The 27,486-nt window shown below is 47.5% G+C and overlaps 1 protein-coding gene across 5 annotated transcripts in view; it reads right to left on the reverse strand.

Moving 5' to 3' along the window:
- Window positions 1-3,608, reverse strand: part of FUBP3 (far upstream element binding protein 3) — a 49,332-nt gene extending 45,724 nt beyond the window's left edge. For 3 of the 5 annotated variants that reach the window (XM_067742946.1, XM_067742948.1, XM_067742945.1), the window contains exon 1: window positions 3,440-3,608. In XM_067742946.1, the coding sequence (XP_067599047.1) occupies window positions 3,440-3,523 (84 nt within the window). In that variant the 5' untranslated portion in view covers window positions 3,524-3,608. Of the gene's footprint in view, window positions 1-1,659; window positions 2,516-3,439 lie in introns of those variants that run through there. The other 2 variants (XM_067742947.1, XM_067742949.1) reach the window with 2 other exon arrangements.
- Window positions 3,609-27,486: the final 23,878 nt, after the last annotated feature.

The raw sequence follows: 27,486 nt of genomic DNA on the forward strand, positions 1-27,486 counted from the left end.
AGGCACAAACATCACCTATGAGGTGAGCAAAGGCAGCATCTCTCGAAGAGTGCCCAACAGTCAATGAACACAGGCCTTTTCTTTAAATGGTGGAGACACATTCTTTTAAAGGAAATGTAGTGTTTCTATACAGCACACGTGCCAAACCATCTACTGCTCAGGCTCGAAGTGTGAAACAGCAGCACTGGGAAGCATTTTCTGCAGGACTGTGGAACTTCCGAGGCCCCACACCAACCAAACAGTTCCAAAATACAGTGCTAGTAAAGAGTAGGCTCTGGGCCTTAAAATCTGTCAAAGGTTACTTTCCACTGACTCTTCAGTGGCTTGGTCACAATCATTTGAGAGCAGAATCACCATGATGCCCAACTCCATGAGGTACCAATTAACACTGTATTTATGTGAATAGAACACTCTAGAATTATGCAGTGCAGAGGCAATGACTGGGTCTAGGTCAAAATAGGAGCTTAAAGTCCTAAGAAGCCCTAGCAGTTTGATAAGAGAACGCCTATCTGGGTGATGACTGGCAGGCGGCTGGTCCAGCTCGTGGAAGGAAGGCTGCTGGGAATGTGAAGTACACTGTGGTGTGACGTCGTCCTGTTAACATGCGAATGGGTGCACCTGGTGATGGATGCTACTGAACTATCAGCAGTGGGCTTTCCAGGAACTCTTATATTTTTAGAAAAGCTAAACAAAACAGATTTGTATCTACTCATCCATAATCTCCATGAGGTCCCCTTAAAAGCCTGACAGACAGTAGTCAGCTTAGAGGTGCAGTGTGGCCACAGAACAGGATAATCTGGCTTTAAGTCCAATCCCATTCTTATTAGGATCCTGCGCTCTCTAAACAACGAGTTGAAGAACTGAAGAAACACTTTATTTTTGCTAACCAGCCAATGACTTCAGAGAACTGGACATGATTTTTTTTTTTTTAACACCCAGAAGTTTTAGATCTTCACCAGTGGGACTGAATCAGATCACATTTCTACATTTGTGTACTTCCCTACAAAGTGGCTATGTTATCCCTTTGGCCAAACACTATTAGCTCACTGGACTTCACACTGCTGCAGAAATTTTAAATTTTACATGACATCTTCAGAGACTCCCTTCAGATCTAGGAATACCATGCTTAGAGTGATCTAACAGCAACAATTGGTTCCCTTTGTTGGAAAGAGTCCAAAGGATACAAAAGGAGGCTTCAACATGCCAGGAGAGAAGCTTAGTGGATTAGGTACTGGACTCTACATATCAGACTTAATAGAAACTGCAGGTTCAAATCCCATCAGGGTCAACTCAGACTCTGCTGTGATATTCTGGGTAAACTGGGCACCAGACAGCTTACTGCTCCCTGACAAACTTACGAGGGCCTTACAGACTGCCCCTGGTGTTTATGAGGACACCTAAGAGGAGAGAAAGCTTTCCAATCATTTAAATAAAGAAATGCACTGTCTTTTATCTCCAGTTACTGGGGGGAAAATCACATTTCTGCAACATGCTGTGTACACAATGGCAAGGCAGAACCACCATCATCAGATGCCCAAATGATATGAGACCCTCTGAGGTAAGCTTTACTATTGATGTAAGTACACAATATTTTAGATTTCTAACATTCAATTCTTGCCCAATGCAAATCTATAAATAAACCTAAAATTACCCACAAACCTGTGTTTTCTTTAGTTTTTAAAGGCCATCAAATCCTTGGAGATAGTATCGCCCTCCAGCTGTTAATATTCGGAAGTAATACACTTACAGCACTGTCTCCATTGGGCTTACAACTGCTCCAGTCAATGGTGCATTTCAGAGCTGGGAACATTTCCAGTGAAGTTTCCTCTGCTAGTAGTAAACACCACTGCTTCAACAATCCACATTAGGTCAGCATTTAACAGAGGGTCTCCCTCCCTCTTGAGCAGGTTGTCCAAGAATATGAGTTCAACCACTGGCTCAAGAGAAGCAGAAAGTCTTCTCAATGGTTCAAAATTCATTTTATGTTCAACTACAGGCCTTCTGCAAACTGAGGATCTGAGCTCTTTAGGGTAGTGACTATAATTCTTCCTGGATACAGAGGCCGACAAGGTGATTGTCACACATCAGCACAGAGTGAAAGCCATTACATATTAGTAGCCAGTGAGAAACAAGGTTCAGGACCCTGTACTGTAGAGGAGAGCAGTGTAACACGCCGGCAAGCAGAGTGCTGGAAGGGGAGCTGGATGGCACTGTTCATCCATTACAGCCACTGGTTGGCTCTGAAGTCTAAGTAAGATGGATACTCGCTATATATTGGTTGGTGCCTAGGCAGTAAGTAACAAGTCATCGGATAAAATTTTAGGCAGAACCACAGGTTTGGAAACTTCTGGGATCCAATGTAATGTCTATAGGAGCATCAGTATTACAGTGAAAAGTCAGTATCTGGGAAACAGGTAGGGTTCCCTCCCCTGGAATACTGGAAAGAGGTGTAAAGACCATATCTTCAAGCGACCGAGTGGAGGCTTTCTTCTAATACAATGAGTCCTGTAGCTTTCTGTTAGGAATCAAGCAGTAATTAGTTATAGCCCAACTTTTAAAGTATCCGTTAGTATGCCTACAATTAAATAGGAAGAGACGATGAGTATAAGACACTCAGCAGAAGAAATTTAAGTGTTAGAGCTAACACTTAAGTTCAGTAAGCTTCACACACAATACAAGGACATGTTCTGTTCTAAACATCATACCAGAAACCAAAGAGTATTTCTGGCAGGTCCCACATGCATTCTCCAGGGAAGCTTGCAACCTCTTAAAAATCAGTTTATTTAACTCTGACAAAATGCACGACATTGTCAGATGGTCAAGTTTCACTGCTGGAATGACTTCATATCACATGCTCCCTGAAAGAGGAAAAACTATTGCCCATAAGGAATTTCTACGTCTTATGGACCACCCACACCTATCTAACATCTTTCTTTCTCTCCTCTCCCAGAGCACCCTCGAAAGTAAAATACCCTCGAATTCCTTCCACTCCACCCTCGAAATATAATAAGTCTGAAGAGGATGTTTTCCAAGTTTTAAAAAGCTACTGGGTCTGAGACAGCCCCCTTCCGTCTAGACCGGGTCCTCGCCGTGAGCTCCCCTAGCCCCCAACCCCCGTAAACCTCAGAACCCCACGCTGGCTGCCCTGCGGGTCCAGCCCCGGCGTGGGGACGCGATAGGGCCAGGCGTCCTGGACAAATCCTTTCCCAGCGGCTGCAGGCACCTGGGAGACCGGCCCGACAGGCTGGGCCTGGGCCTCCCAGTGGCGCCTCATCCCTCGGCTCCTCTCGGCTGCAGGAGCCACAAGGAAAGGCCGAGCCCAGCTGGGGCGTCAGCCCAGGTTACCTCCCGCCCCCAGGCCGGACCCCCTTCTCCCCATCAGGCCCGACCCGGCCCCGCCTCAGGCTCCCGTGCTCCTACCAGCCTGCCGCGCCCGTACCTGCCGGACCCGGTGCAGAGCGTCCACGAAGCCCTCGGCCTTCATCCCCACCGGAGCGCTCTGCCCCTGCACCAGCTCCGCCATTACCGCCCCCGCCGCCGCCGCCGCCGCCGCCGCCGCTCGGCTCCCCCGTCGGGCCTCCCGCTCCGCTTGGGGACCCGTAGCCGGAAAGGGAAAGTCGCCCCACTTCCGGCGGAAGGGGAGCCGGGGCGCTCGCCGACGCGAGAGGAGCCGCGTCTGCGGGGCGGGGTCAGGGCACGTGACCGCGGTCCGGCCGGAAGTGGGAGGCGGGCCCTGCGAGCGAGGCTGCCATCTGGTTTCGAGGGATAGGTTGCGATCCCGCCATTCCCAGACGCGGTTTGGTCCAGGGCCGTCGATGATGTCGTGACAGACCCTTGAGGCGTGTGTGTGTGTGTGTGTGTGTGTGTGTGTGTGTGTGTGTGTGTGTGTGTGTCCCGAGGTGTCCGGCTGTCGACCGTTTGGAAACCCAGAGAGGAGTGACCTGGCTTTCCCTGGACGGCACCCTGGCTGCCCCTCTCAGAAATGACCATCGATTAGGAATACTGGGACTGAGCGCTTTGGAATGGCACCGTGAGGACCCAGAGGGAGGCTGGAGGGCAAGGAACAGCACCATAGAATAGTGCCCCACGTTTACAGAGTCCTGGGCCCGAGTTCTTGCGTCGTAATCACTTTCCTCGAGGATGGATGGGCTAATGCCACACCTGGGGTTGCCTAGCGACACAGCTTAGGAAGGGCGCTTCTACTGGAAAGCCAGCGCGGTGTCCTCTTACACATTCCTTCACGAACTCTGGGACTCTGGGGATACAGGAAATACCACGGGACCATCATTGCTTCCCTGCCTGCTGAGTCAAAACAGTATTGCAAGAGGGCTTCTTGGAATGCTTAAGTAACTTTTAAAAATGATGGTAACTAGATATAGATATTTCAAAGCAAGGGAAGGAATCTTAACGCTGGAACACACTTGAGCTTTTGAGGTGGATTTTACAAATGAGCAAACAGCTACCCCCCACCCCCACCAAGAAACAAGACTTAGGGGCTTGACACACATTTTGCCAGTGGCAGTTCCAAATAGAGGTGCCCCTCTTTGGATTAACAAGATTGCCCTCATGATTAATATTTCCAAGCTCTATGGTGCCAAGGAATTGAATTTAATGGAGAGTCATGTTGTCAACTATTTTATGCCCATCTTGAAGTTATGAAGGAAGATGAGCACTAAGAAAGGGGAAATAAAGGAGTAAAATCCAATGTGACTTCTCTTGAGCTCTCATGTCAGCATGATAGGAGAACTTTAGATTTTGGAAAGTAGTATGAGTAATAAGTGGCCACTAATCAAAGAGAAGTTCTTCATTAGATTCACTACTAGACTGTGAGTTCCTTTAGAGCAGAGACTGAGTCTTATTTTCCCCTGTATCCCTAGGTGCTTAGGAAACTTATTTTGAATTGAATAAAGCCAAATCGGATTAATTCCTAGATTATGGTAAAATAAAAGAATCTGGCAAAATTGCAATATTGGAGAGTATTGCTTTTGGACAAAATGTTTCGAGCCATGTAGGAAAGCACATAGTTGGCGGTGTTGCTGTTGTTGAAGTGCTATTGTGAGGCAGGACCGACACATGCCAACATATCTATCTGTGGTCCGGCTTGGGTGTGTTGAGTGTTTTAATTTGCTATCCTTGTAAAAATCAAGGATATGGCATCAACCTTCCCAAACAGGGATGGTTCTGCTGACCCAGTATCAGTGATACTTGAGTTTTGAATACTTGCAAAAATCTTAGGTGAGTATGTTGGTTCATCCAAATTCCGGCTGGCTCTCCCTATGAGTGAAAACAGGGTTATTGGCCCAAATATAAGGCACAGTTCAAGGTTTGGTCCAAAGATCACAGAATGCCTAAGTAAGAGGATGAGGTTCTGGTTCTTCCCCCTTTTAGTTGTTGAGTAACTCTGGGCAACTCACTTGTTTCTGGGGGCATCAAAGAGGAGGATGACCCAGACCCAGTCAGGTCCAGTGCTCTATGTTCTACTAACACCGTAGACTTCATCATCTTAGCATTTATCGTGACTGTTTTTAAATCACTGTGTAATTGTTTATTTTCTGTCTTTTCCACTAGAATGAAACCTCTGTTGAGGCAGGGACCGCACCTGCCTTGTTCATTGCTGTTCCCAGTACCTAACAAAATGCCTGGCATTTTGCTGGCTCTCAATATTTCTGAAATGAATGAATGAGAATGATTTTGCCCAAACTCGATAGGAAAAGATTCTCAGAGGTTAAAAAAGAATCCACGTACTCTGGTTGTGACTCGCTTTGCATATGAGACTGTCACCTAAATAAGCCATCCCACCCTGGGATTTAGAGGTACATTACTGATGACATTGAAATGCTTCCTTAGATATTACCAACTAGAAGCCACTCTAAAATGAAATTTTATCTGTAAGAGTCTAGGTTATGCTTGAGTAACAAACGTCAAAATATCAGTGGCTGATGACAAGAAAGGTTATTTTTCACACGAACGTGAACGTTCACGCTACGTGATGAACATCGCTGGTAGGTTGTGCCTCTGCTACATATTACCTTTACTCTTCAACCAAAGCTGATAGAGCAGCCTGTCTCAAACATTAAACGTCACTGAGGCAAAGGGAAGAGAACGTGTGGTAAAGCACGGACTGTGTTTTAAAGCTCCTGCCTCACCTCAGAAATGCTATGCATTACATTTGCTCACACTTCATTGACCAAAACAAGCCAGTGGTCAAGAATTGGCCAAATGGCAGAGAAATATAATCCACCTCCAGGGAGAAAAGGCGAACATTTCTGAACAGTGATATGATTTTCTAAAGAAATAAGAGGAACAAAATATGGGGAATGTTGTATAGTAGACCCTTACCCTGAAGGATATAGTACGGGTATTTCCAGTACGCGTTATCCTAAGGTTCCTTGACATCTGGTCATTTGTAATTTGGGGAAGGCTTGCATTCCTATCGCGGGATCTGCACTGTCTTTCTTTCTCTCTGAGGTAGAACGAATTCATAGCAGTAACTCTTTGTGAGTGGGGTGTTCTCCATTTAGAGGTTTTCATAGACCCCCTTTTCTATGGTCAAACATCCACTGGAATTTCAAATGCAGACTAAAGAGCATGTCAGCATCAAATCTAAAAATAAAGGAGAGTTACTAAGGATCTCCAGCACTGATGAGGAATAAGGACATTCCTTAGAGCAACGTTAAGGCACAGGTACCCTGTGTCTTACCATCAGAGTAAGAGTACCAGTCTTGCCCTCATACCACCCTGCTCTTCATAGAGTAGTGCTACATCCTCAAGTAAGTTCCTATGAGGATACACGCAGTAAATATTCTGGGGCCATACTGCTGTCTCAATTAACAATTTAGATAGTTGTAGAAGTTGGTATTGCAAATAATTCTCCTTTAGGACACTGAAGTCATCATTGTCTTCTAACATCCAGTATTTTTTTACAACAATTTTATTGATAAATTTTGATATATAATAAAGAACAAAAAATTGTGATATACAATAAACTGCACATATTTAATGTGTATACTTTGACACTGTTTTACATATACACCCAAGAAACCATCATTACTATCAAAGTCATGGAAATGCACACACCCCCAAAGTTTCCTCATGCCTCCTTCTAATTTTTCCATCCCACCCCTCCCCGTTCTCCAGCCTCCCCACCTTTGGCCTCCTCATCCACAAATAACCACCAATCTATTTTCTGTCACTATAGATGAGTTTGTGTTTTCTGGAATTCTATATAAATAAAAGCACACGGTATGCACTCTTTTGTCAGAGTTCTTTCACGTCACATAATTATTTTGATATTCACGCATGGGATGCTGTGTGTCAGTAGCTCACTCCTTTTCCTTGCTGAATAGTGTTCAGTTGAATGGGTATACCACAATTTGTTTATCCATTTACTTGTTGGTGGATAGTTGGACAGTTTCCAATTTGGGGCTGTTATAAATACAGTTGAATATCAGTCTTTATTATGGACATATACTATTATTTCTCTTGGGTAAATACCTAGGCATGGCTGGATCATATGGTAAGTGTACATTTATGGTGAGTTAGTGTTTAATGGGTACTGTTTCAGTTTGGAACGATGAAAAAGTTCTGGAAATGGATGGTGGTGATGGTTGCACAACATTGTGAACGTTCTTTTTTTTTTTTTGCGGTACGCGGGCCTCTCACTCTTGTGGCCTCTCCCGTTGCGGAGCACAGGCTCCGGACGTGCAGGCTCAGCGGCCATGGCTCACGGGCCCAGCCGCTCCGCGGCATGTGGGACCTTCCCGGACCGGGGCACGAACCCGTGTCCCCCGCATCGGCAGGCGGACTCTCAACCACTGCGCTACCAGGGAAGCCCAAGGGGGCTACTCTTCATTGCGGTGCACGGGTTTCTCATTGCAGTGGCTTCTCTTGTTGTGGAACACGGGCTCTAGGCACGCAGGCTTCAGTAGTTGTGGCACACAGGCTTACTTGCTCCACGGCATGTGGGATCTTCCCGGACCAGGGATCAAACCCGTGTCCCCTGCATTGGCAGGCGGATTCCTAACCACTGCGCCACCAGGGAAGTCCCTCTATTTCTGTTTTGTATATAAATTCATTTGTATCATTTTTTTTTAGATTCCACGTATAAGTGATATCATATGATATTTGTCTTTCTCTGTCTGACTTACTTCACTTAGTATGATCATCTCTAGGTCCATCCACATTGCTGCAAATGGCATTATTTCATTCTTTTTTATGGCTGAGTAATATTCCTTTGTATAAATATACATCTTCTTTATTCATTCATCTGTCAGTGGACATTTAGGTTGTTTCCATGTCTTCGCTGTATATAGTGCTGCAATGCATGTACCTTTTCGAATGGGCAAAAAATTCAGACACATTCCAAAGGAAGATGAATAAATGGTCAATAAGCACAAGAAAATGTGCTCAACATTATTAGTCATTAAGCAGATGCAAGCTAGAACCGCTACACACCCACCAGAATGGCTAAAACTAAAACTGAAAAGATATCAAATGTTGACAAAGTATGAAACAACCAGAACGCTAACACATGGTTCTTAGGAGCGTAAAATGGTACAGCCACTTAGAAAAAAAGAGTGGAAGTTTCTTAATAAATTAAAAATATACCCACTCTTTCACCCAGCAATTCCACTCCTACATATTTACCGAAAAGAAATGAAAGTATGTGTCCATAAAAAAAAGTTGTATGGTAATTATCATAGCAGCTTCATAAGAGCCTAAAACTGGAAACAGCCCAAGTGGAAAGATCAGAACAGTAGTTGCCTCTGAAAGTTGAGGAAGGAGATTGAGTGGAAAGGAGCATGAGGGAACATTCTCTATATATTGATAGGAATTTGGGTTACACAGTATATACAAAATTCAGCATATGTCAAGATTTGCATATTTTATTGTATGTAAACTTCATAATGAAAGAAAAAACATGCAGACAAATATTGTACTCTAGTCAATGATACACATTTAGGAGGAAATGTACTGATGTCTGCAATTTACTTTGAAATGCAACAAAAATAAGATGGATTAATTGCTTGACGGAGGGACAGATAGATGGATAGACATGAGATAAAGCAAATGTAGTGAAATGTTCATAGTAGAAACTAGGGCGTGGGTTAATGGGTGTTCACTATTGAATTCTTTCAATTTTGCTCGGTTTGAAAATTTCATAGGAATATGTTGGAAAAAAGATTACATAAGCCATCTTGCCGGGAGGAAGTTGAGTCATGGATCTCAGCCATAGAGTTCTGAGAGCTCAGAGATCTCAGAGCCATAGATATTGAGAGGGAATGAAGGGATGGAGGAAAATATAGCTGTTACCGGAAGAAAAGTGGATACAATGGAAATAAACAACTCTTGTCCACTAAAAATGGTGACACAAAACCAGTTTGAGCGTGTGGGAGAAGAAACAGATTGGTTGAAAGAGGATGCATTCAAATGGGTCATGCTCAGACAGCATTAAAAAATATATGTGCCCTCAGGGAACTATATTTAACATCTTGTGATAAACCATAATGGAAAAGAATATGAAAAAGAATATATATATATATATATATATATATATATATATAGGAGTCACTTTGCTGTACAGAAGAAATTAACACAACATTGTAAATCAACTATACTTCAGTAAATTATATGTGCCCCGCTGGTCACATCCATCCTCCCTCATCCTTAGCTAAGACTTGGATGGACTTATCTTCTTTCCTGGCTAGACCAACACAAAATCATTTGATTGCCTATGAAACTGTTTCTTTTCCTTCTGCATAGAGAGTAAATAATGACTGCTAGGGATTGTTACATTAAACTTTCTCCCTTCCAACCATCCATCCATCCATCCATCCACCCATCCATCCATCCACCCATTCACCCACCATCCATCCATCCATCTATCACCATCTATCCATACATCCATCCATACATCCATCCATCCACCATCCATCAGTCTATCCACCATTCATCCACGCATGTATCCATCCATCCATCTACCCTTCCAACAAAGGCTCTTCCTGTGGATGGATTATTGAGGTATGGTCTCTGAAAGGCCCTTGTCTTCAATAATCATCTTCACCAAGATGGCATGATATCAGGAAAAAGATAGCTAGGATGGGGGCTGGAAATGAAATCCAGGAAGGAGTTGCAAGGAACACAAGATGATAACCAAACCATAAAGAAAGCCTGCAATTGATATCTGTGACAGGAAAGAGACATGAGTCAGCAGACAGAAATGGGCTGGAGGGGTGGTGGTAGCAGTGACGAACACTGCAAAGAATAAACTAGGCGCGGAGGCTGAGTTGCTTGCTGTAAAGGAAAAGAACAGTTTCTATCAGAACATATGCTCTCTTTGTTACACAGAGATTTCTAGAGATTCTCAAGCCTTTTGGTCCCACAAATTAGGGATAGAGTTAAAAGTGTGTGTGTGTGTTTGTGTGTGCACGCGCGTGTGTGTGTGCGTGTTGAATCTGGTTGAGCCTGGAAGTATCTGGAAAAGAGAGAGGCAGGTAGGTAGGCTTCTCTCTCCCAGTCACATAGGTGTCCTGCTTCTATTCTATGTCCATTTTAGGAACACCAGTTTTCTGCTCTGTGGCTTGGTTTTTTGTTTTTGTTAACTTTTTTTGTTGTTGTTTGTTTTTTATTTATTTATTTATTTTTAAATTAATTTTTATTGAAGTATAGTTGCTTCCCAATGTTGTGTTAGTTTCTAATGTAAGCAAAATGAATCAGCTATACATATATCTCCTCTTTTTTGGATTTTCTTCCCACTTAGGTCACCACAGTGCATCAAGGAGAATTCCCTGTTCTGTACAGTAGGTTCTCATTCGTTGTCTATTTTATCTGTGGCTTGGTGCTTGACTCAGCTCTGGACCTGGAGGCCAGGGGGAAAAACAATGACTACTTCACTAGACCAGGCTGCCATGAAGCAGGAAAAATGTGATACTTCCAAAGAAAATTCTACCCCATGTGGAAGCAGGAAGTAACCTGGCTGCATTTTCAACAAAATGTCACTCTTGGTTAAGGGCCTTTCATCCCTAAGACAAAATCAGTGGCTGGGATTGCCTCAAGGGTCAAAAAGTCTTAAAGGCCAGGTGGTGGGTTATCCTTTCTCACCCCAATGCCTGGGACAAGGTCTGATTCCAGGGTCAAATCACAGGCTGCTTTTGCAATATTCGGGTGTGTTTTCCATGCTTCGCAGTGACACATGTCTTTCTGGTTTTTCTTGTTGATGATCACAGCTTCCAAAAACTTGGGGCTCAAGAAAAGAGGCCTTGACAACAGGCCTGGGCCTCGTAGCCGCAGACCCTGAGCTGTCTTTTCATAATCTTGTAAAGAAAGCCTCCCACCCACTGGCTGGGTTGGATGGATACTCTGGTCCGACTGAGTGGAGAGAAAGATGTTTTCATGTTTTAGAACCTGAGGCTTGCAGGTGATTCAGACGGAGAACAACTGTGGTTTGTTTGCAAAGATAAAACAGATAAGCCACAGGGAGAGCAAAGGTGAGCCCAGCAAATTCAAGTGTCCCAGTGAAATGACTAGTCTGTGAGCTGCAGTCTTTGGTCCTGAAGTTTCCAGACCTAGGATGCCCATCCTTCTTCCTTTCTCACTGACATTAGTAAATCGAAAGAGGTGTTATTGAGTAAAAAAAAGCAAATAGTAGAAAGATATGATCGGTCTGATCCCTTTAGGTAAAAAGCAAATCAAATGTACTGCACACACATAAATTCATGTGCTGACAAATGCACAGGAAAAAAAAAAACGCCCAAGGCAGAGGCAGCAAATGATAATAGAGATTACCTTTGGAGAACGATGGGGAAGGATGGGGTGGGGAGGGAAGGGATGAGAAGATGGCGGAGCCTATAGGACAGGCACTCAGAAGAGACTTTAGCCTTACCTAGAACATGTGGCACATATATATGCCATGGAATATTACTCAGCCATGAAAAGGAACGAAACTGAGTTATTCGTAATGAGGTGGATGGACCTAGAGTCTGTCATACAGAGTGAAGAAAGTCAGAAAGAGAGAAACAAATACCGTATGCTAACGCATATATATGGAATCTAAAAAGAACAGTACTGATGAACCTAGTGGCAGGGCAGGAATAAAGATGCAGACGTACAGAACAGACTTGAGGACCCAGTGGGGGAAGGGGAAGCTGGGACGAAGTGAGAGAGTGGCATGGACATATATACACTACCAAATATAAAATAGATAGCTAGTGGGAAGCAGCCACATAGCACAGGGAGATCAGCTCAGTGCTTTGTGATGACCTAGAGGGGTGGGATAGGGAGGGTGGGAGGGAGGCTCAGGAGGGAGGGGATATGGGAATATATGTATATATATAGCTGATTCACTTTGTTGTACAGCAGAAACGAACACAAAAATGTAAAGCAATTATACTCCAATAAAGATGAAAAAAAAAAAGAGACTTTAGTCTTACCTATAATGGTAGTTTTTTTTAAAACAAGTAGTATATATTTGTGCATTGCTCATATAATTAACAATTAAAGATATTTCCTTTATTTTTTTAATTGAAGTATAGTTGATTTACAAAGTTATGTTAGTTTCAGGTGTACAGTAAAGTGATTCCGTTTTATGTATATATAACTGAATATTATATATATATTCTTTTTCAGATACTTTTCTATTATAGGTGATTACAAGACATTGAATATAGTTCCCAATTAAAAATCAATTTTGAAAAAAGATCTTATTCTTTAGTGCATAGTGAGAATATCTAACCAGGTGAAAAATATATTGTAGGTCAGATAAAGGAAGGATAGAAATGAACATTTGCCTGTTGTTTGCCCCTCATCATAACAAGTGACAATGGTGATGGTGGTGAGGATAATGTTGAGTTTATTGAACTAGGGGCAACTTTATCTAATTTAAGTTTTATGACCTATGAGTTGGGTACTGTTAATTATTCCCGTGTTACAGATGAGGAACCTGAGACTCAGAGAGCTGAAGGGATCTGCCCAAGGTTAGTACACTGCAGAGCTAGATGTCAAGGCCATGTCTGCTGGACTTCACAGCCTCAAATTTTAACGACAATGTTACACCATCTGGTAAAAATTTCCCCCTGCTACTCAGACTCCCTTATCTTCTAAGAATGTTAGGAGAGCGATGAGAGTGGGGCAGGGAGGAAGAAGAAGGAGGAGAAAGAGACAGGGCAGAGAAAAGAGGTGCTGGGAGCCCTGTGGGGTGAAGCCTCAAGAATCCCGAGGGTCCTGAGCTGGTTGGAAACTTCCACCAGGTGCCACACCTGGGCTGAGGCAGGGTGGCCCAGTGGCTAGGAGCACAGGTTCTGGAGTCAGACCCGGCTCCAATCCCAGCTCTGCCACTTAGTAACTAAGTCACCTTGAACAAGTCCCTTAAGTCTCTGACTGAGCTGAGCCATCCCGCCTGGAAAATGGCCACGTTCCAAGGCTGCTCTAGGAGCGCACATGGGATGCTCGCAGAGCACTCCGGCAGACGATGGCAAGAAGATGCTCGGAAGTGCCCGTTATTAGGATTGGCATCACCGATGAGGCTGTGGGTTGGGTCCTAATCAAGCACCGAGCCCCCGAACTGTGAGCATCTCCACTCTGTAGCAGAGACCAGGGAGGACGGGGCCTGTAACACAGCAGCAGGAAGGTACTCCCATCCCTACCAGGCCTGCCTCTGTTGCCTGAGGGTTCTGAGAATGGGAGCTTGAGGGCGGGGACTCTGTCTCTCTAGTTTGCACTGTAGCCGTGTGCCTGGAACAGTGTCCAGTGCACAGTAAGTACTCAGGGATTATTTTTAGCGGAGCAAGAAGGGTGGGCACTCAATTATGTTTCCCGTGTGAATAAATAAATGTATGAGTATATAAATGAAGACTTCTCTGTGACAGCCCAGTCCACACAGCCTCCCCCTTCTCTCGGGAGGTCTCAGCATTTAACACCCACAAAAAGGCACGTCTCTAAGTCTCTCTGGTTTATCTTTGCAGCCTTGGTTTTATCTCTAAGGAGTAAGGGGTTCCCAGTAGCGCCTGTGTCTACAGGAGCTGAGCTATCACACGAAATTTATAGTTCACATTTTTATATCCCTCCCATGCTTTCTACAAAAAGGACTGAACAATCAAAAAAAATTTTTTTTTGTACAAATGAACCTATTTGCAAAACAGGAATAGAGTCACAGATGTAGAAAACAAACTTACGGTTACCAAGGCAGAAAGGGAGGGGGAGGGATAAATTGGGAGATTGAGATTGACATATACACACTACTATATACAAAATAGATAATCAACAAGGACCTACTGTATAGCACAGGGAACTCTACTCAATACTCTGTAATGGCTACAATACACGGGAAAAGAATCTAAAAAAGAGTTGATATATGTATATGTATAACTGAATCACTTTGCTGTACAGCAGAAAGTAACACAACATTGTAAATCAGCTATACTCCGATAAAAATTAATTTAAAAATTTTTGAAGATGAATTCCTGATTTACACACGTAGCAAGTTATTAAAGGAAAGGTAGAAGTGGCTGTTGCTAAACCCTGATTCTGTGACAATGATATATGGATGGATTAAAATTGCCAGAACTAATTCATGACTCTTGCATCTGTATTTGTAAGACGCATAGTCTGTGATTTCCTCTTTTTGTGCTGTGTTACCATTTGACAATGAAGTTACTGCAAATTTCATAAGATAAGTTTGGATCTTCCATTCTTTTCTCTGCTGTGGAAGAGTCTGAATCTTGGGATTACTTATTCCATGGATGTCTGAAATAATCCAGACATAAAACTATCAGGGCCTGGATACTTTCTTTGGGGAGGGAATTCTTGGAGAAAATTGTCTACCTCTTCCATAGTTAATGTATTATTTGGTTTTCCACTTCTTTTAAAGTCAATTTTAGTAATTTTATAATGTCTTGGAAACTGTAAATCATTCATTCCATCCAGATTTTCAATTTTACTAGCCAGATCTGTACATGGAATCCCCAATCTTTTTTTTTTTTGCGGTACGTGGGCCCCTCACCGCTGTGGCCCCTCCCGCCGCCGAGCACAGGCTCCGGACGCGCAGGCTCAGCGGCCATGGCCCACGGGCCCAGCCACTCCGCGGCACGCGGGATCCTCCCGGACCGGGGCACGAACCCGTGTCCCCTGCATCGGCAGGCGGACTCCCATCCACCGCGCCACCAGGGAAGCCCCCCAATCATTTTTGAAATCTCCTCCATCATTGTATTCCCTTTCCCATTCCTAATGTTTATATTATTGTTTTTCTCTTTTCTTCCTTTTTAGTTTTTTTTTTTTTAACGAAGCTGAGTTTTCTTTCTAATGTACAAAAAACTTAAATTGTAGTGAAATATACATAACATTTACCATTGTAACCATTCTCAAGTGCACAGTTCACTGGCCTTAAGTACATTCATACTGTTGTACAACCATCATCCCCATCCATCTCTAGAGTTTTTTCATCTTGCGAAACTGAAACTCTGACCCTTTAAACTTCATTCCCCATTCTTCTTTCCCCTCAGCCTCTGGCAGCCACCATTCTACTTTCTGTCTATATTAATATTCAACTTCTGTAGATACCTCATATAAGTGGAATCATACAATATTTGTCTTTTTCTGTCTGGCTTATTTCACTTAGCGTAATGTCCTCACGATTCATCCATTTTGTAGCACGTGTCAGAATTCCCTTCCTTTTTAAGGCTGAATAATATCCCACTGTATGTATATCCCACATTTTGTTTACCCATTCATCTGTCAGTGGGCACTTGGGTTGTTTCTACCTTTTGGCCGCTGTGAATAATGCTGCTATGAACATGGGTGTGCAAATATAGAAGCTGACTTTTTTTTTTTTTTTTTTTTGCGGTACGCGGGCCTCTCGCTGCTGTGGCCTCTCCCGTTGCAGAGCACAGGCTCCGGACGCGCAGGCTTAGCGGCCATGGCTCACGGGCCCAGCTGCTCCGCGGCATGTGGGATCTTCCCGGACCGGGGCATGAACCCTTGTCCCCTACATCGGCAGGCGGACTCTCAACCACTGCGCCGCCAGGGAAGTCCTAGAAGCTGACTTTTGAAGCCTTTGTCATGGCGGGTGGTGCGCGGAAAACCAAGAACTCCCCCTGCCGGTTCCTTGCTGGAGAAATCAGAATTAGGGGAACCCCTGGTGGCAAAGACCTCATCATTTCTTCCACAGATGAAGAATTGAGGCTCAGAGGGGACAAGCAATGTTACTGAAGCCACACAGCCAGGAAGTGGAGGCCTCAAGGTTTGGACCCAGAACTGCCGCAGGAGATGCTGCTTCCCAGCCAGCTGGCCTCTCTTGTCCATCCTTCCAGGCCATGCTGGTGTCTGCTCAGTGATGGGCCTGGCCCAAATGTATCCTGGGGAGAGCTGCTTCTCAGCACTGGGCAAGCTGGCTGAGGGAGTCTGAAAGCCATTTTGTTCATTACAAATGAAAAGCAGATGAGACTTTAAATGTTATGCTTTGGCCGCCAGTGCTGTGTGGAGCAGGGCCCCTGTGAACAGTCACACCAAATAAAACATATTATTTAGGAGTGATTGGAAGGCAGACAAGCTGAAAACACTGTGCACGGAAGGACTGCCGCTGTCTGCTCACGAGCATCACTTTCCCCAGGCTTGCACGTGGACTCACATTTAGGGCAATTTCCCTTGTGGTACCACAACTCCGTGACTAGACTTGGGCTTGTGGACAAGTGATTTCCCAGCCACATGGCTTCCAGCCCCAATACAGAGCATGGGGCTTGGCTTCCTGGGTCTGCTCTGATGCTGCCTGTGGAGATGTCATCTCAGCACTCAAGACTCATCCTCCCAGTTTCTGCTGGGATGAGAATGGTGGGCAGAGCCTTGACCCCAGACATCGGTTGAGCACTTACTCTGTGCACGGTAACCAGCAGCCTGGCCCTACGAGCAGCAAAGCAGGAAACTGAGGCTCAGAGAGGTTAAGGTGCACATCCAAAATCACAAAGCTCCCCCGAGGATCTCCTAAATGGTAGGAAGGCAGGGCTGGCCAGCAGGTGTGGTCCTGTGTGGTATTGGCACCCCTCACACAGACATTTAGAGAGAGGAGGTAGGGTGACACTGCCCAGCTATGGCATCTGACTCAGGGGGTTCTCAGGGCCTCTGAAGACAAATCCTGGGAAGCCTCCTTAGACCCCTGCATAGGAACTCTGAGCCTGGGGTCTGAGGCATGGCCATAGTTTGGGGAATCCTGCAGTGAATGTTGACACATCTTTTTCACATTGTGAGTGGAGGCAGGGCTGAGTCTACAGCTATAGGGAGGAAGGCTACTGAGGCCAGGAGCCACCAGACTGAGCTATCCCTGACAGAATGACAGGGAGCCCAGCTCTTAGAGACTGGAGGCCTGGGAAGGGGACACTGACCCGAATGCTGGACGCAGGTACACAAGGCATCTGATGTGTATTTATGAGCAACTGCTGTGTGCCGGGCCCTTGCAGCTCACACTCCAGCAGGACAGAGCTGTGGAACAATGATGGTAACTCATTAACCAGAACTTCATAAGCACCGAGCGCTGTGCTGAGCACTTTGGAGAGATTCACCCTTCAGTCCTCATGAGAGCTAGATGGGGAGGGTGTTCATAAGAGCAGGCTAACTATCTTAACAAATAACCCCACAATAAGAGCTCATTTCCTGCTCATTTCATAGTCCAATGTGGGGCAAGGGTGTTGGGTGGGGACTCTGTTCCACGTGGTCATTCATGGGCCCAGAGTAGAGAGTGGGAAGAATGGTGCAGGACGTTTTAGGAGCCAGGCCTAGGAGTTGTGACATCACTTCCTCCTACTTTCCATTGGCCAGAACTCTGTCACATGGCACCTGCAGGGGGAGCCTGGGAAATGTAGTCTGGCTGGGAGTGCCTGGGAGGAAAAGGGAAACAGCTTGGTGGACAGCAGCCAGTATTTGCCACTGGTAGGAGCCATTAGTGTTCCAATTTTGCATTGAGGAGACCAGCGCTCGGAATGTCCTATGGCTCAGCTGGGAGGGGATGGAGCTGACATTCAGCTGTGGGCAGCCTGACTTCAGAGAGCATGCCCTAATCACCAGGTACACTGCCTTTCTGGAAGTGAGTGCTGAGTTAAACAAATGGGTATTGTGGGGGGCTGTGTGTGTTGAGAGTGAGGGCTCTGTCCCAAACCTCCTGGGTTCAATTCCCCGATTCCATCTCTTACCAGCCGTGTGATTTGGGGCAGGTCATGTAACCTCTCTGTGTCTCAGGTCCTGGGGAAGGGCCCTGGCCTTTTCTAGGCCCTTTTCTTCTCTCTCCCAGGGACAGAACAAGAGAGGAAAGCAGGACAACACAGGAGAAAACCAAGCAGCTCACACTAGGAGCCTGGGTGGACCAAGGAGGAAGAAGGGGATTGAGAAGTAGGGGCTGGCCCTCCACCTCATCCACATCCATCCTCATTTGGTGACTCTGGTCCCAAGGTGGCCACTTCTCTGCAGCCTCTGTGCTGACACACCAGCTGCGTGATGGGATGTGTCCCAGAGTGGATGTATTGTCACTCAGCCCCCTCAGCTAAACAGTGTTCTGTACACCAGGTGCTCTGTGAGGGCCATTAACCAAGGGGGCAATGGGGGAAGAGCTGGGGAACCAGGAGCTAGCTGACCTGTTTCTTCTTTTGACAGACTCTGGTGGGGGCCCATGAGGGACAGGCTGTGTTGTGAGCCCCAGAACCCACTGGTGAGTAAACCAGGCCTGCCTGACTCTGGAGCACACGCTGAAGGGGAAGAGAAAGTAAGGGAGTGGGAGAAAAAAGATGTCTCACCCCCAGTGCTTTCTTTGTAACCAGGGTGTGCATTTAACAAAGCTCATCCCAAAATGCAAATCAAAACTACAATGAGGTACCACCTCACACAGTCAGAATGGCCACCATGAAAAAATCCACAAATAAAAAATGCTGGAGGGGGTGTGGAGAAAAAGGAACCCTTCTACCCTGTTAGCAGGGATGTAAGTTGGTGCAGCCACTGTGGAAAACAGTATGGAGGTTCCTCAGAAAACTAAAAATAGAATTACTGTATGATCCAGCAATCCCCACTTCTGGGCACGTATCTGACAAAACTATAACTCAAAGAGATACATGCACCCCAATGTTTATAGTAGCACTACTTACGAGAGCCAAGACATGGAAACAACCTAAATGTCCATCGACTGTTGCATGGATAAAGAAGATGTGGTACATATATACAATGAAATACTACTCAGCCATAAAAAAGGAAATAATGCCATTTGCAGCAACATGGATGCAACTAGAGATTACCATACTAGGTGAAGTAAGTCAGAAAGAGAAATACAAATACCATATGATATCACTTATATGTGGAATCTAAAATATGACACAAATGAACTATCTACAAAACAGAAACAGAATCATGGACATAGAGAACAGACTGGTGGTTGCCAACGGGGAGAGGGTTGGAGGAGGGAGGGAGTGAGAGGTTGGGGTCAGCAGATGTAAGCTTTTATATATAGAATGGATAAACAACAAGGTCCTACTGTATAGCACAGAGAACTATATTCAATATCCTGTGATAAACCATAATGGAAAAGAATATTTTTAAAAAAGAGGGACTTCCCTGGTGTTCCAGTGGTAAAAAATCTGCTCTACAATGCAGGGGATGTGGGTTTGATCTTGGTCAGGGAACTAAGATCCCACATACCGCGGGGCAACTGAGCCTATGCGCCACAACTACTGAGCTCGTGCGCCTCAACTAGAGCCCACGTGACGCAAAGTACAGAGCCCGTGCGCTCCGGAGCCTGTGCACCACAACTACAGAGAGAAAACCCACACGCCGCAACTAGAGAGAAGCCCGCGTGCCACAGTGAAGAGCCCATGCCTCAACGAAAGATCCAGCATGACTCAACGAAGACCCCGCATACCCTAACGAAGACCTGACACGGCCAAAAATAAAATAAATAATAAATTTTAAAAAAATCTTTAAAAAAAAGAATATGTATATGTATACCTGAATCACTTTGCTGTACAGCGGAAATTAACACAACATTGTAAATCAACTATACTTCAATTAAAAAAATTGAAAGAAAACAATGTTCATCCCATCTCACCCCCTTTCTGCTTAAAATGCTCTCGTGCCCCCCCCCCCCCCCGCTCTCCAGATAATGTCTCCAATTTTGCAGGATCTGGCCCTGCTGTATTCCAGCCCCACCCCTTTCAAACTCCCAGCACCCACCTTGCTGAATCACACGCACTTCTCAGAACATGTTGTTTCATGCTCCCCAGGCGTATTAGTTTACTGGGGCTGCTGTCACAAAGCACCACAAACTGGGCGGCTTCAACAGCAGCATTTACTCTCTCTCAGATGGGGAGTCTAGAAGTCTGAGATCAAGGTGTCCACAGGGTCGGCTCCTTCTGAGGGCTGTGAGGCAGAACCCAGCTTCTGGTGGTTTGCTGGCTCTCGTTGGACTCTTGGGCTTGTAGAAGCGTCACTCTAAGCTCTGCCTTCATTTTCTCGCGTCCTTCTCTCCCTGCGTGTGCGTCTGTGTCATGTTGGATTAGGGTCCCCTCCTACTCCTATGTGACCTTATCTTAACTAATTACATCTGTGAGGATCCTATTTCCAAAATGGTCATATTCTGAGGTACTGGGGGTTAGGACTTTGGCATAGGAATTTGGGGGTTACAATTCAACTCATAACACTAGGCTTTGCCCATGCTGTTCCCTCTGTGTGGCACTCCCTTCCCTTACTTGTCTGGCAGGCAAGCTTCCTTTTGCTTCCAAAGGTCAGCTCAAGCACCGCTCCTTGGCAAAGTCTTCCTAGTGTGACCTAGCCTCCACTGTACCCCACTGTCCTTGCACAGCCACCGGCCAGCACACCAAATGCTTTGTACCAATCTGTCTGCCTTCCTGACTCTACCAGATTGTCGTTTCCTCAAGGGTAAGGATTGTGCCTGCTGACCTTCATGTGTCCAGAACCCTGGCAGGATGGGCACGTAGGAGGCGGCCCTGGCTCAATGTCCCTTGAATTAATGCATAAATTAAGAAGGAAAGAAAGATGAGAGAAAAGATGAGAGAAATGGGGAAAAGCGGGCCAAATCAATGTCACTTGTCCCCGCTGGCCCTCCCTCTACCAGGGGAGACGTGAGTGGTTCCCATGCTTCTGATAGAACCTCAAGCATCAGTGTTGTGTTTGGGGTCTGGGTTTTCTCTGGTGGATGGCTGGGGTCGGGGTGGGTGGCGAGAAGAGAATGGTGGGAGTCCCCGAGGGCTCAAGGTGGTGGACCTGGGGATGTGCATGGGGGAGGGGGGGAAGCTGGAAACCCACAAGGCCAGGCCCAGTTTCCCACAGAGGCAAACCACAGTCCTTAAACACTCCCCAAACAAATTTATGATGTAAATCTGGTTTCGAAATAATAACAATAATGATAAATAAAAAGAGTGAGCGGATGCGAGAGGGAGGGAACGGGGGCTCAGCCAGGCCCCTCCCCTGGGACACCGAGGGGGGAAAAGCACATGGAAAAATTGAAATTAGTTGTGACAGCTGAAATTCTCTGCTCTGCAGACGACATTTGACAGGGTACTTAAAAAAATAAGAAGAAAAGGGAAAGTGGATTGGGCTGCCCGGGGAAGGGGGGAGATGGGGGGATTTCAAGTGACACAAGACGCATATTTCAAGCTTCTTAGATTGCAAAAGCTCTTCTTACCTACGGGGCCTGCTGCCTTTATTTTTATCCAAATGGCTCAATTACCTCAAAGCCCCACAGAGAAAATTACCGATGTTTGCCTCTATTTTTCTCCTCTTGTCTCGACAACTGTAGATATTTTGTTTTCCTTCTTTCTCTCGTGCTCTCTCTCTCTCTGTTTCTTTTTTTTTTTTTTTTTTTTGTGGTCGGGAGTGAAGAGAGTAGGGGGGTGTTCAGATGGGCTAAGGGGCTGGAGGCTTTTGAAATTGCTCCTCCAAGCCTGCGTCGCACGCGCGCGCACACACACACACACCCCCCACAGTCTTAGGCCACACCACAACTGGTCTTTGTGTGCGTGTCCATTTTGACATTTGTCCTTTCCATCTTCCGATCGTGTCCGATCGCGCTGTTCCGTTATCCTCCCCGTGCCTCCTTTCCCTCCTCGGCCTCCTGCCCTGCACCAGTGGCGGCAGTTCCCTCTGGCCTCCCAGCTGCCCAGTGGGCACCCCGCCTTGCGGCTCTCTTTTCATCTCAGCTGTTTCCAAACCCTGCAATAGACACAGGGAGGCGCCAAGGTGCCCATTTTCCAACCTTCTTATTGTGTCTCCATTTGTCATTTTCAGAATTGGTGCTCCAGGGAGCCGGGCCTAGACGCTGCAGCGCTCGCTCACACCTGCCTGCTCTGAGACTTGGAAGCTGCCTCTGGTTCCAGAAAGCTCTGTTTGGGGCTCTGGGGGTCCAAGGAATGATGTCTGAGCATCAGGCTCCAGGACCCTGGTGGGTGGGCTCTATGGGGGATTTGACCTCTCATTTGACCTCTCACTTGACTGGGGCCTGTGCCTCCCTCTCCAGCCCACTTTCCTGGCCTTCTTCTCCTCACCATGGCCCCAGCCTCCCCTTCCACCCGTCTCCCTTCCCCCTTCTGGTCCCTCCCACCAAGCCAGGACCCTCTCTTTCCTTGAACCTCTTCTGGTTCTTTGACCTAGGGATAAGCCCTTCATTGGCCTGGCTTTGGGCTAAAAACTAAATCTCCCCCCACTCCCACCCCTCAAGGGCCTCCTTCCCTCCAGCTTCATCATGGAGTCTCTCTCCATCCCCTCCCAGCACCTTCCCACCCTGGGCCTTTGCAGCTGTGTCTCCTTCCTCCTGGCTTGTCTCTCTTCACCCACCTCACTCTCACTCAGCCTCAGGTAACCCTGAAATGTCCCCTCCTCAAGCAGCCTTCCCAGCTCACTCCTGTCCGCCATCAGGGTGGGCCCTCAAAGCTCTCTGTAGCCTCTGCACCTGGGGGTACCACACAAAATCCTGAATGGCTGCATGGACCAGGTACAGCCAATCACAATGGGCGCTGACTGCAGCCCTGCAGCGGGGGCCTGGAGACCCCCAGGTGGGCAAGCTTTAACTCTTTAGTTAGTGGGCCTGGCGAGGCATGTGCGGTGGGTCCCAGGGACGGAAATGGACACAGACACATCCCCATATTTCACCCACCATTTCTGCCAGTGAACATCAGCTTGCCTGTCCTTGTCCAACACGGCTCTCCATCCACTAGTCATTCTTGGTTTCATGTCCATCACCTCCACGAGCTGTAAGCCCCGTGCGGACAGACCGTGCTCCCTGTTGTACCTACAGGGCAGTGCACAGCGCAGGTGCTGGGTAAATAGCTGTTGACGGGGACTTCCCTGGCGATCCAGTGGTTAAGACTCCGCCCTTCTGACGCAGGGGTGCGGGTTCCATCCCTGGTCGGGGAACTAGGATCCCACGTGCCGCACGGGATGGTCAATATTTTTTTAAAAATTAAAAAAACAGAAAAGCTGTTGATGGACTGAAAGGCCGTTGGGACAAGGCTCTTTCTGGGGACCATTGATTTCTGTGCCCACCAGTCCCCTCTTACGCCTGCATGTAGCTTAGCTGCGTGTGGGCAGCCAAAACGTAAGTAAATCAAGTGGAACAGGACGTGGGTAGGACCCATGGCACCATAGCTGCTCTTCAAAGGTTCAGGGTCAAAGCGCCTGGATGCAAATTCCAGCCCCAGAGCTCTCTCTCTCTGGGTGGCCTTGGGCAATTGATGGAGCCTCTGTGCCCTCACCTGTAAGTGCGCAGGGAAGATGCTATTGTGTGTAAGTTACTTAGCTTTTTGTGCCGGCTTATAGCATTTTGATGACTGAATTAGCTTTATTTCTTATTTTCTTATCCTCTTGTCTTCCGTAATCAAGAGGGATCCCTGGTTGATCCCTGCTTGCCTCTCCAATCCACTGCCTACTTCTCCATTCACTTGACATGTATTTACTGCACGTCCATTATTTCCGGGTGTGAAGATGCTGCAGTGAGCAAGTCAAGCAAAAAGCTGCCCACAGAAGACACCGTCCGTGGAGCGCCCACTGCACGTGGGTCCTGGGCTGATGGCTTCACACAGTGTCTCAGTGACTCCTCTCCACACCTCCTGGTGGTAGAACCTATGACTGTCCCCATTTTATAGCTGGAGAAACTGAGGCTCAGAGCTTGAGCAATTTGCCCGAGGTCAACGGTTAGTGTCAGAATTGAGATTTGAATTCAAACCCATCTGAAGCCAGACCCTGAACGTTCCTCCACTAATCATGCATCTGAATTGGGCCACGCTTTTGCATCATCCTCCTGCATGGCCTCCATACTCCTGAACTCGGCCCAAGGGGACAGCAAGACCTGACCCCTGCCTTCATTTTCTCCCTCAAGTCTCTCCTGTCCCCCTGAGCCCCTTCACCCTGGCTGGGTACTTCCCCCCAGCCACACGGATCTGTCAGGTCCCCAGACAGGTCTATGGCTCTCTGACCTCCTAGCCTTTGCACGTGCTGTTCACTCTACCCAGAACACCCTTCCCCTCCTCTTGGTCTGGTTAACATTCCTTCTCCTCCAGGTCCCAGCCAGACCTAACCTCCTCAGGGATGCTCCCCTCCTTTCCCTGAGGCTGTTATACTAACTGGCTAATCCCTCTACTAGCCTGTGAGTTCCCAAGGCCAGGACCTTGGTTTGCCCTTTTCAAAGTTATATCCTGAGCACATAACACAGGGTCTGCCTGGCACAAAACAGGAGCTCAATAATATTTGCCGAATTAACGAATCAATGAAAAATTGCCGAAGTCACTCTCCTGGCCTCTTTTCACCCACGTACTGCAAAAGTGAGCTGTAACATAAACATAGGGGATAGTTTTTTATGAGAAATGAAGATGGGCAGTTGTTAACAGGCTTATTGACTGTATATAAACTTGACATATCTGGGGAACAGGAAAATAAGCATTCCACTAGCATTTAAAGAATTATTTTCCCCTTAAAAAGAAAGATGTGAACAACCTGGGAAAGATCAATGAGCTCCCTGTGCGGAGAGACTATGCCATAAAAGCGCCCATGACGACATACTTTGTAGAGAGGGCAGTGCTGAGAAGCAGAGCGGCTCCTCCAGAGGGAAGCACGCTCCCCAGTCGTGGTACCCCATGTGGGTTACTGCGCAGCTTAATCCAGCATCAGTGTTGCAAAGCAATGTGTCGCAGGGGCAGACTTACTGGAACTCCGAGCCAAACCACGCGGCAGCTTTCTCGACTGGGGCCGGATGAGAGTTCCAGGGGGGACCCAAGACATCAGGGGTGTCAGGAGGTGCCCTGCAGAGCAGAGGGAGAAGAACTGGGGGGTCTTTGGGGCTGGGGGTGATGAGCAGAGGTGTGGGGGGAGTACGGGCCTCTCTGGGACCCCCTAGCCCAAGCATCTCCAGGAAAGGCCACAAAATCCATAGATGCCGGTGTGAGCGACTCTACAGCGGGAGATGAGGATGGAACTGGGGCTCCTCTTGTAGTTGCTGTGAGAGAAGGTGGACCCCCAGAGGCAGAGCAGGAGGCCAAGAGGAAGGACCCCTAATGCTGCCCCCAGCACAGGCATCCTGGGCAGCCTCCAGGGCCCACATCCCAGGATTGGAAGTGACCACCCACAGTCAAGGGCAGGGAGGCAATTAAGTTACTTTCATTTGCAAGATTTTTTTTTTTGTGGTGCCTCCGAAATCACACGCACCAAGGACGGTTAAAGTTTGCAAAACAAAACTAAAGGAGGCATCAGAAGCAATGATGAAGACGGTGGTAATTATACCAGGAACCTGGGAAGAGTGAGTTATTTTGACCAACGGTTCACTTTGAGCTTCCAAAGACATGGCCAAAAGGGAAACTGGCAGAAGCGAAAGACCAGGTGATAATAATAACCAGCATCTCACAATGTAGCAAGGCAGGCAAAAGAAGTAGGGAATATGATAGCAGCTCCGGCGTGCTGGGCACTTCCTTGAAGCCTAGGGCCTCGTCGAGACCTCTCCGTGGCCTCCTGGGGAGGCTGCCATCACCATTTTCACCGTGCAGATGAGAGAGCTGAAGCTCAGAGGACTGAGCAGCATATCGGAGGTCCAGGAGCTGCAGAGGCAGGCTTCAGACTGGGGCTGCTCAGACCCAAGCCCACACGTGCTGCCTGCACCCATGGCTCTCCTGCCTCTGGGGAGGCGGCAGGTGGAGGCTACAGCGTGGCCCAGCGGACAGGGCTATCTTCACATGCAGGTGCAGAGGGATAAGAACTTGCCATCCTCAAGACCCCTGGCCTGACAGCTGCCAGCCAGTGCCTGGGCCCCTTAATGGAGTCCTGATACAGTGCACAGCGGTGACAGTTGAGCCCAGAGATAGCAGGGTGCGTCGCACCTGTCTGACAGAATGGACAGGTCACCCGCAACCCTGTAATCCTCTGATTTCTGCAAGGCTGTGGCGCTTAACCCCTGCCTCTCCAGACTGGGCAGCGGCCACACCAGCAGGGCCAGCGAGCTGGGGGTCCTGAGGATCCAGAGCAGGGGACACTGGCTCCTCCCTCTTCCCATCCCAGGGAGGACCTTTCACTTCTGCCTCCCAGCCAGCGCCTGCTTGGGCTGTTGGAGCAGCGGAGGGAGAGCTCCCTACCTCTGCTCTCAACCCCTGCCTCCCAACTCCTTCTCCACCTGGAAGCCAGTAGGGGTCTTTGAAAAAGAGAAATTTCATGAGAACACCTTGCTGTTCTCATCCCTTCCGTGGCTCCTTATTGCCCTCAAGATAAAGCCAAGCTCCTTACTGTGTCCCGCAGGGTCCTTCTGGCCCGGTTCTTGTCACTTCGCCAGCCTTTCCCCTGGGCTCCTTTCCGGTCCTCCAGTTCAGCCCTGCCTCAGGACCTTTGCATATACCGTTCCTTCCAACTGCGGTCCCGCCCCACCTCACCTCTGCCCACACAGTGTGCGGGCTCAGCTCTTAACCATCAGGTCTCAGCTTAACCTGCCTGATTTCTGAGATTGGGTCAGGGTGCCCTGTAATGGTCCCCAGCAGCCCCCGTCCTTCAGACTGTGATTCTCTGAGGGCTGGAGAGGGCCTGTGCTCATGACTCCAAGATCCAAACAGGCACCACCTCAGTGAATCCCCGTAGCATCCGTGAGGGCTGACATTGCAGCTATCCTGCTTTCCCCACCAGGAAAGTGATGCTCTGAGAGGCTGGGGCTACGCGTCACATGGCCTGTCCGGAGCAGAGTGAGGATTTGAACCCGGGTCTGTCCCAGGCTCTGGAGCACTACACCAGGCAGGCTTTGGGAGCTGGGAGAGACCTTAGCCGCCACGGTCCAAAACCCTCCAGGGACGTAAGCGGAAACTGAGTCCTAGAGCTGGGCAGTGACCCCTCCCCCTCCCAGGGCCCCGTCGCAAGTTGGTGGGGTGCCGGGAGAGAATCCTGTCCCCCGACCCAGGCCTGTATTCTTCTCTGCCCCCCACCCAGTGAGCCCTGTCTCTTCTCTCCTAGCGAGAGCCTCCCGGTGCAGAGGCAGGAGAGGGAGGCGAT

The sequence above is a fragment of the Pseudorca crassidens genome, chromosome 7 (genome assembly GCF_039906515.1).
Source record: "Pseudorca crassidens isolate mPseCra1 chromosome 7, mPseCra1.hap1, whole genome shotgun sequence".
In the NCBI taxonomy this organism is placed as follows: Eukaryota; Metazoa; Chordata; class Mammalia; order Artiodactyla; family Delphinidae; genus Pseudorca; species Pseudorca crassidens.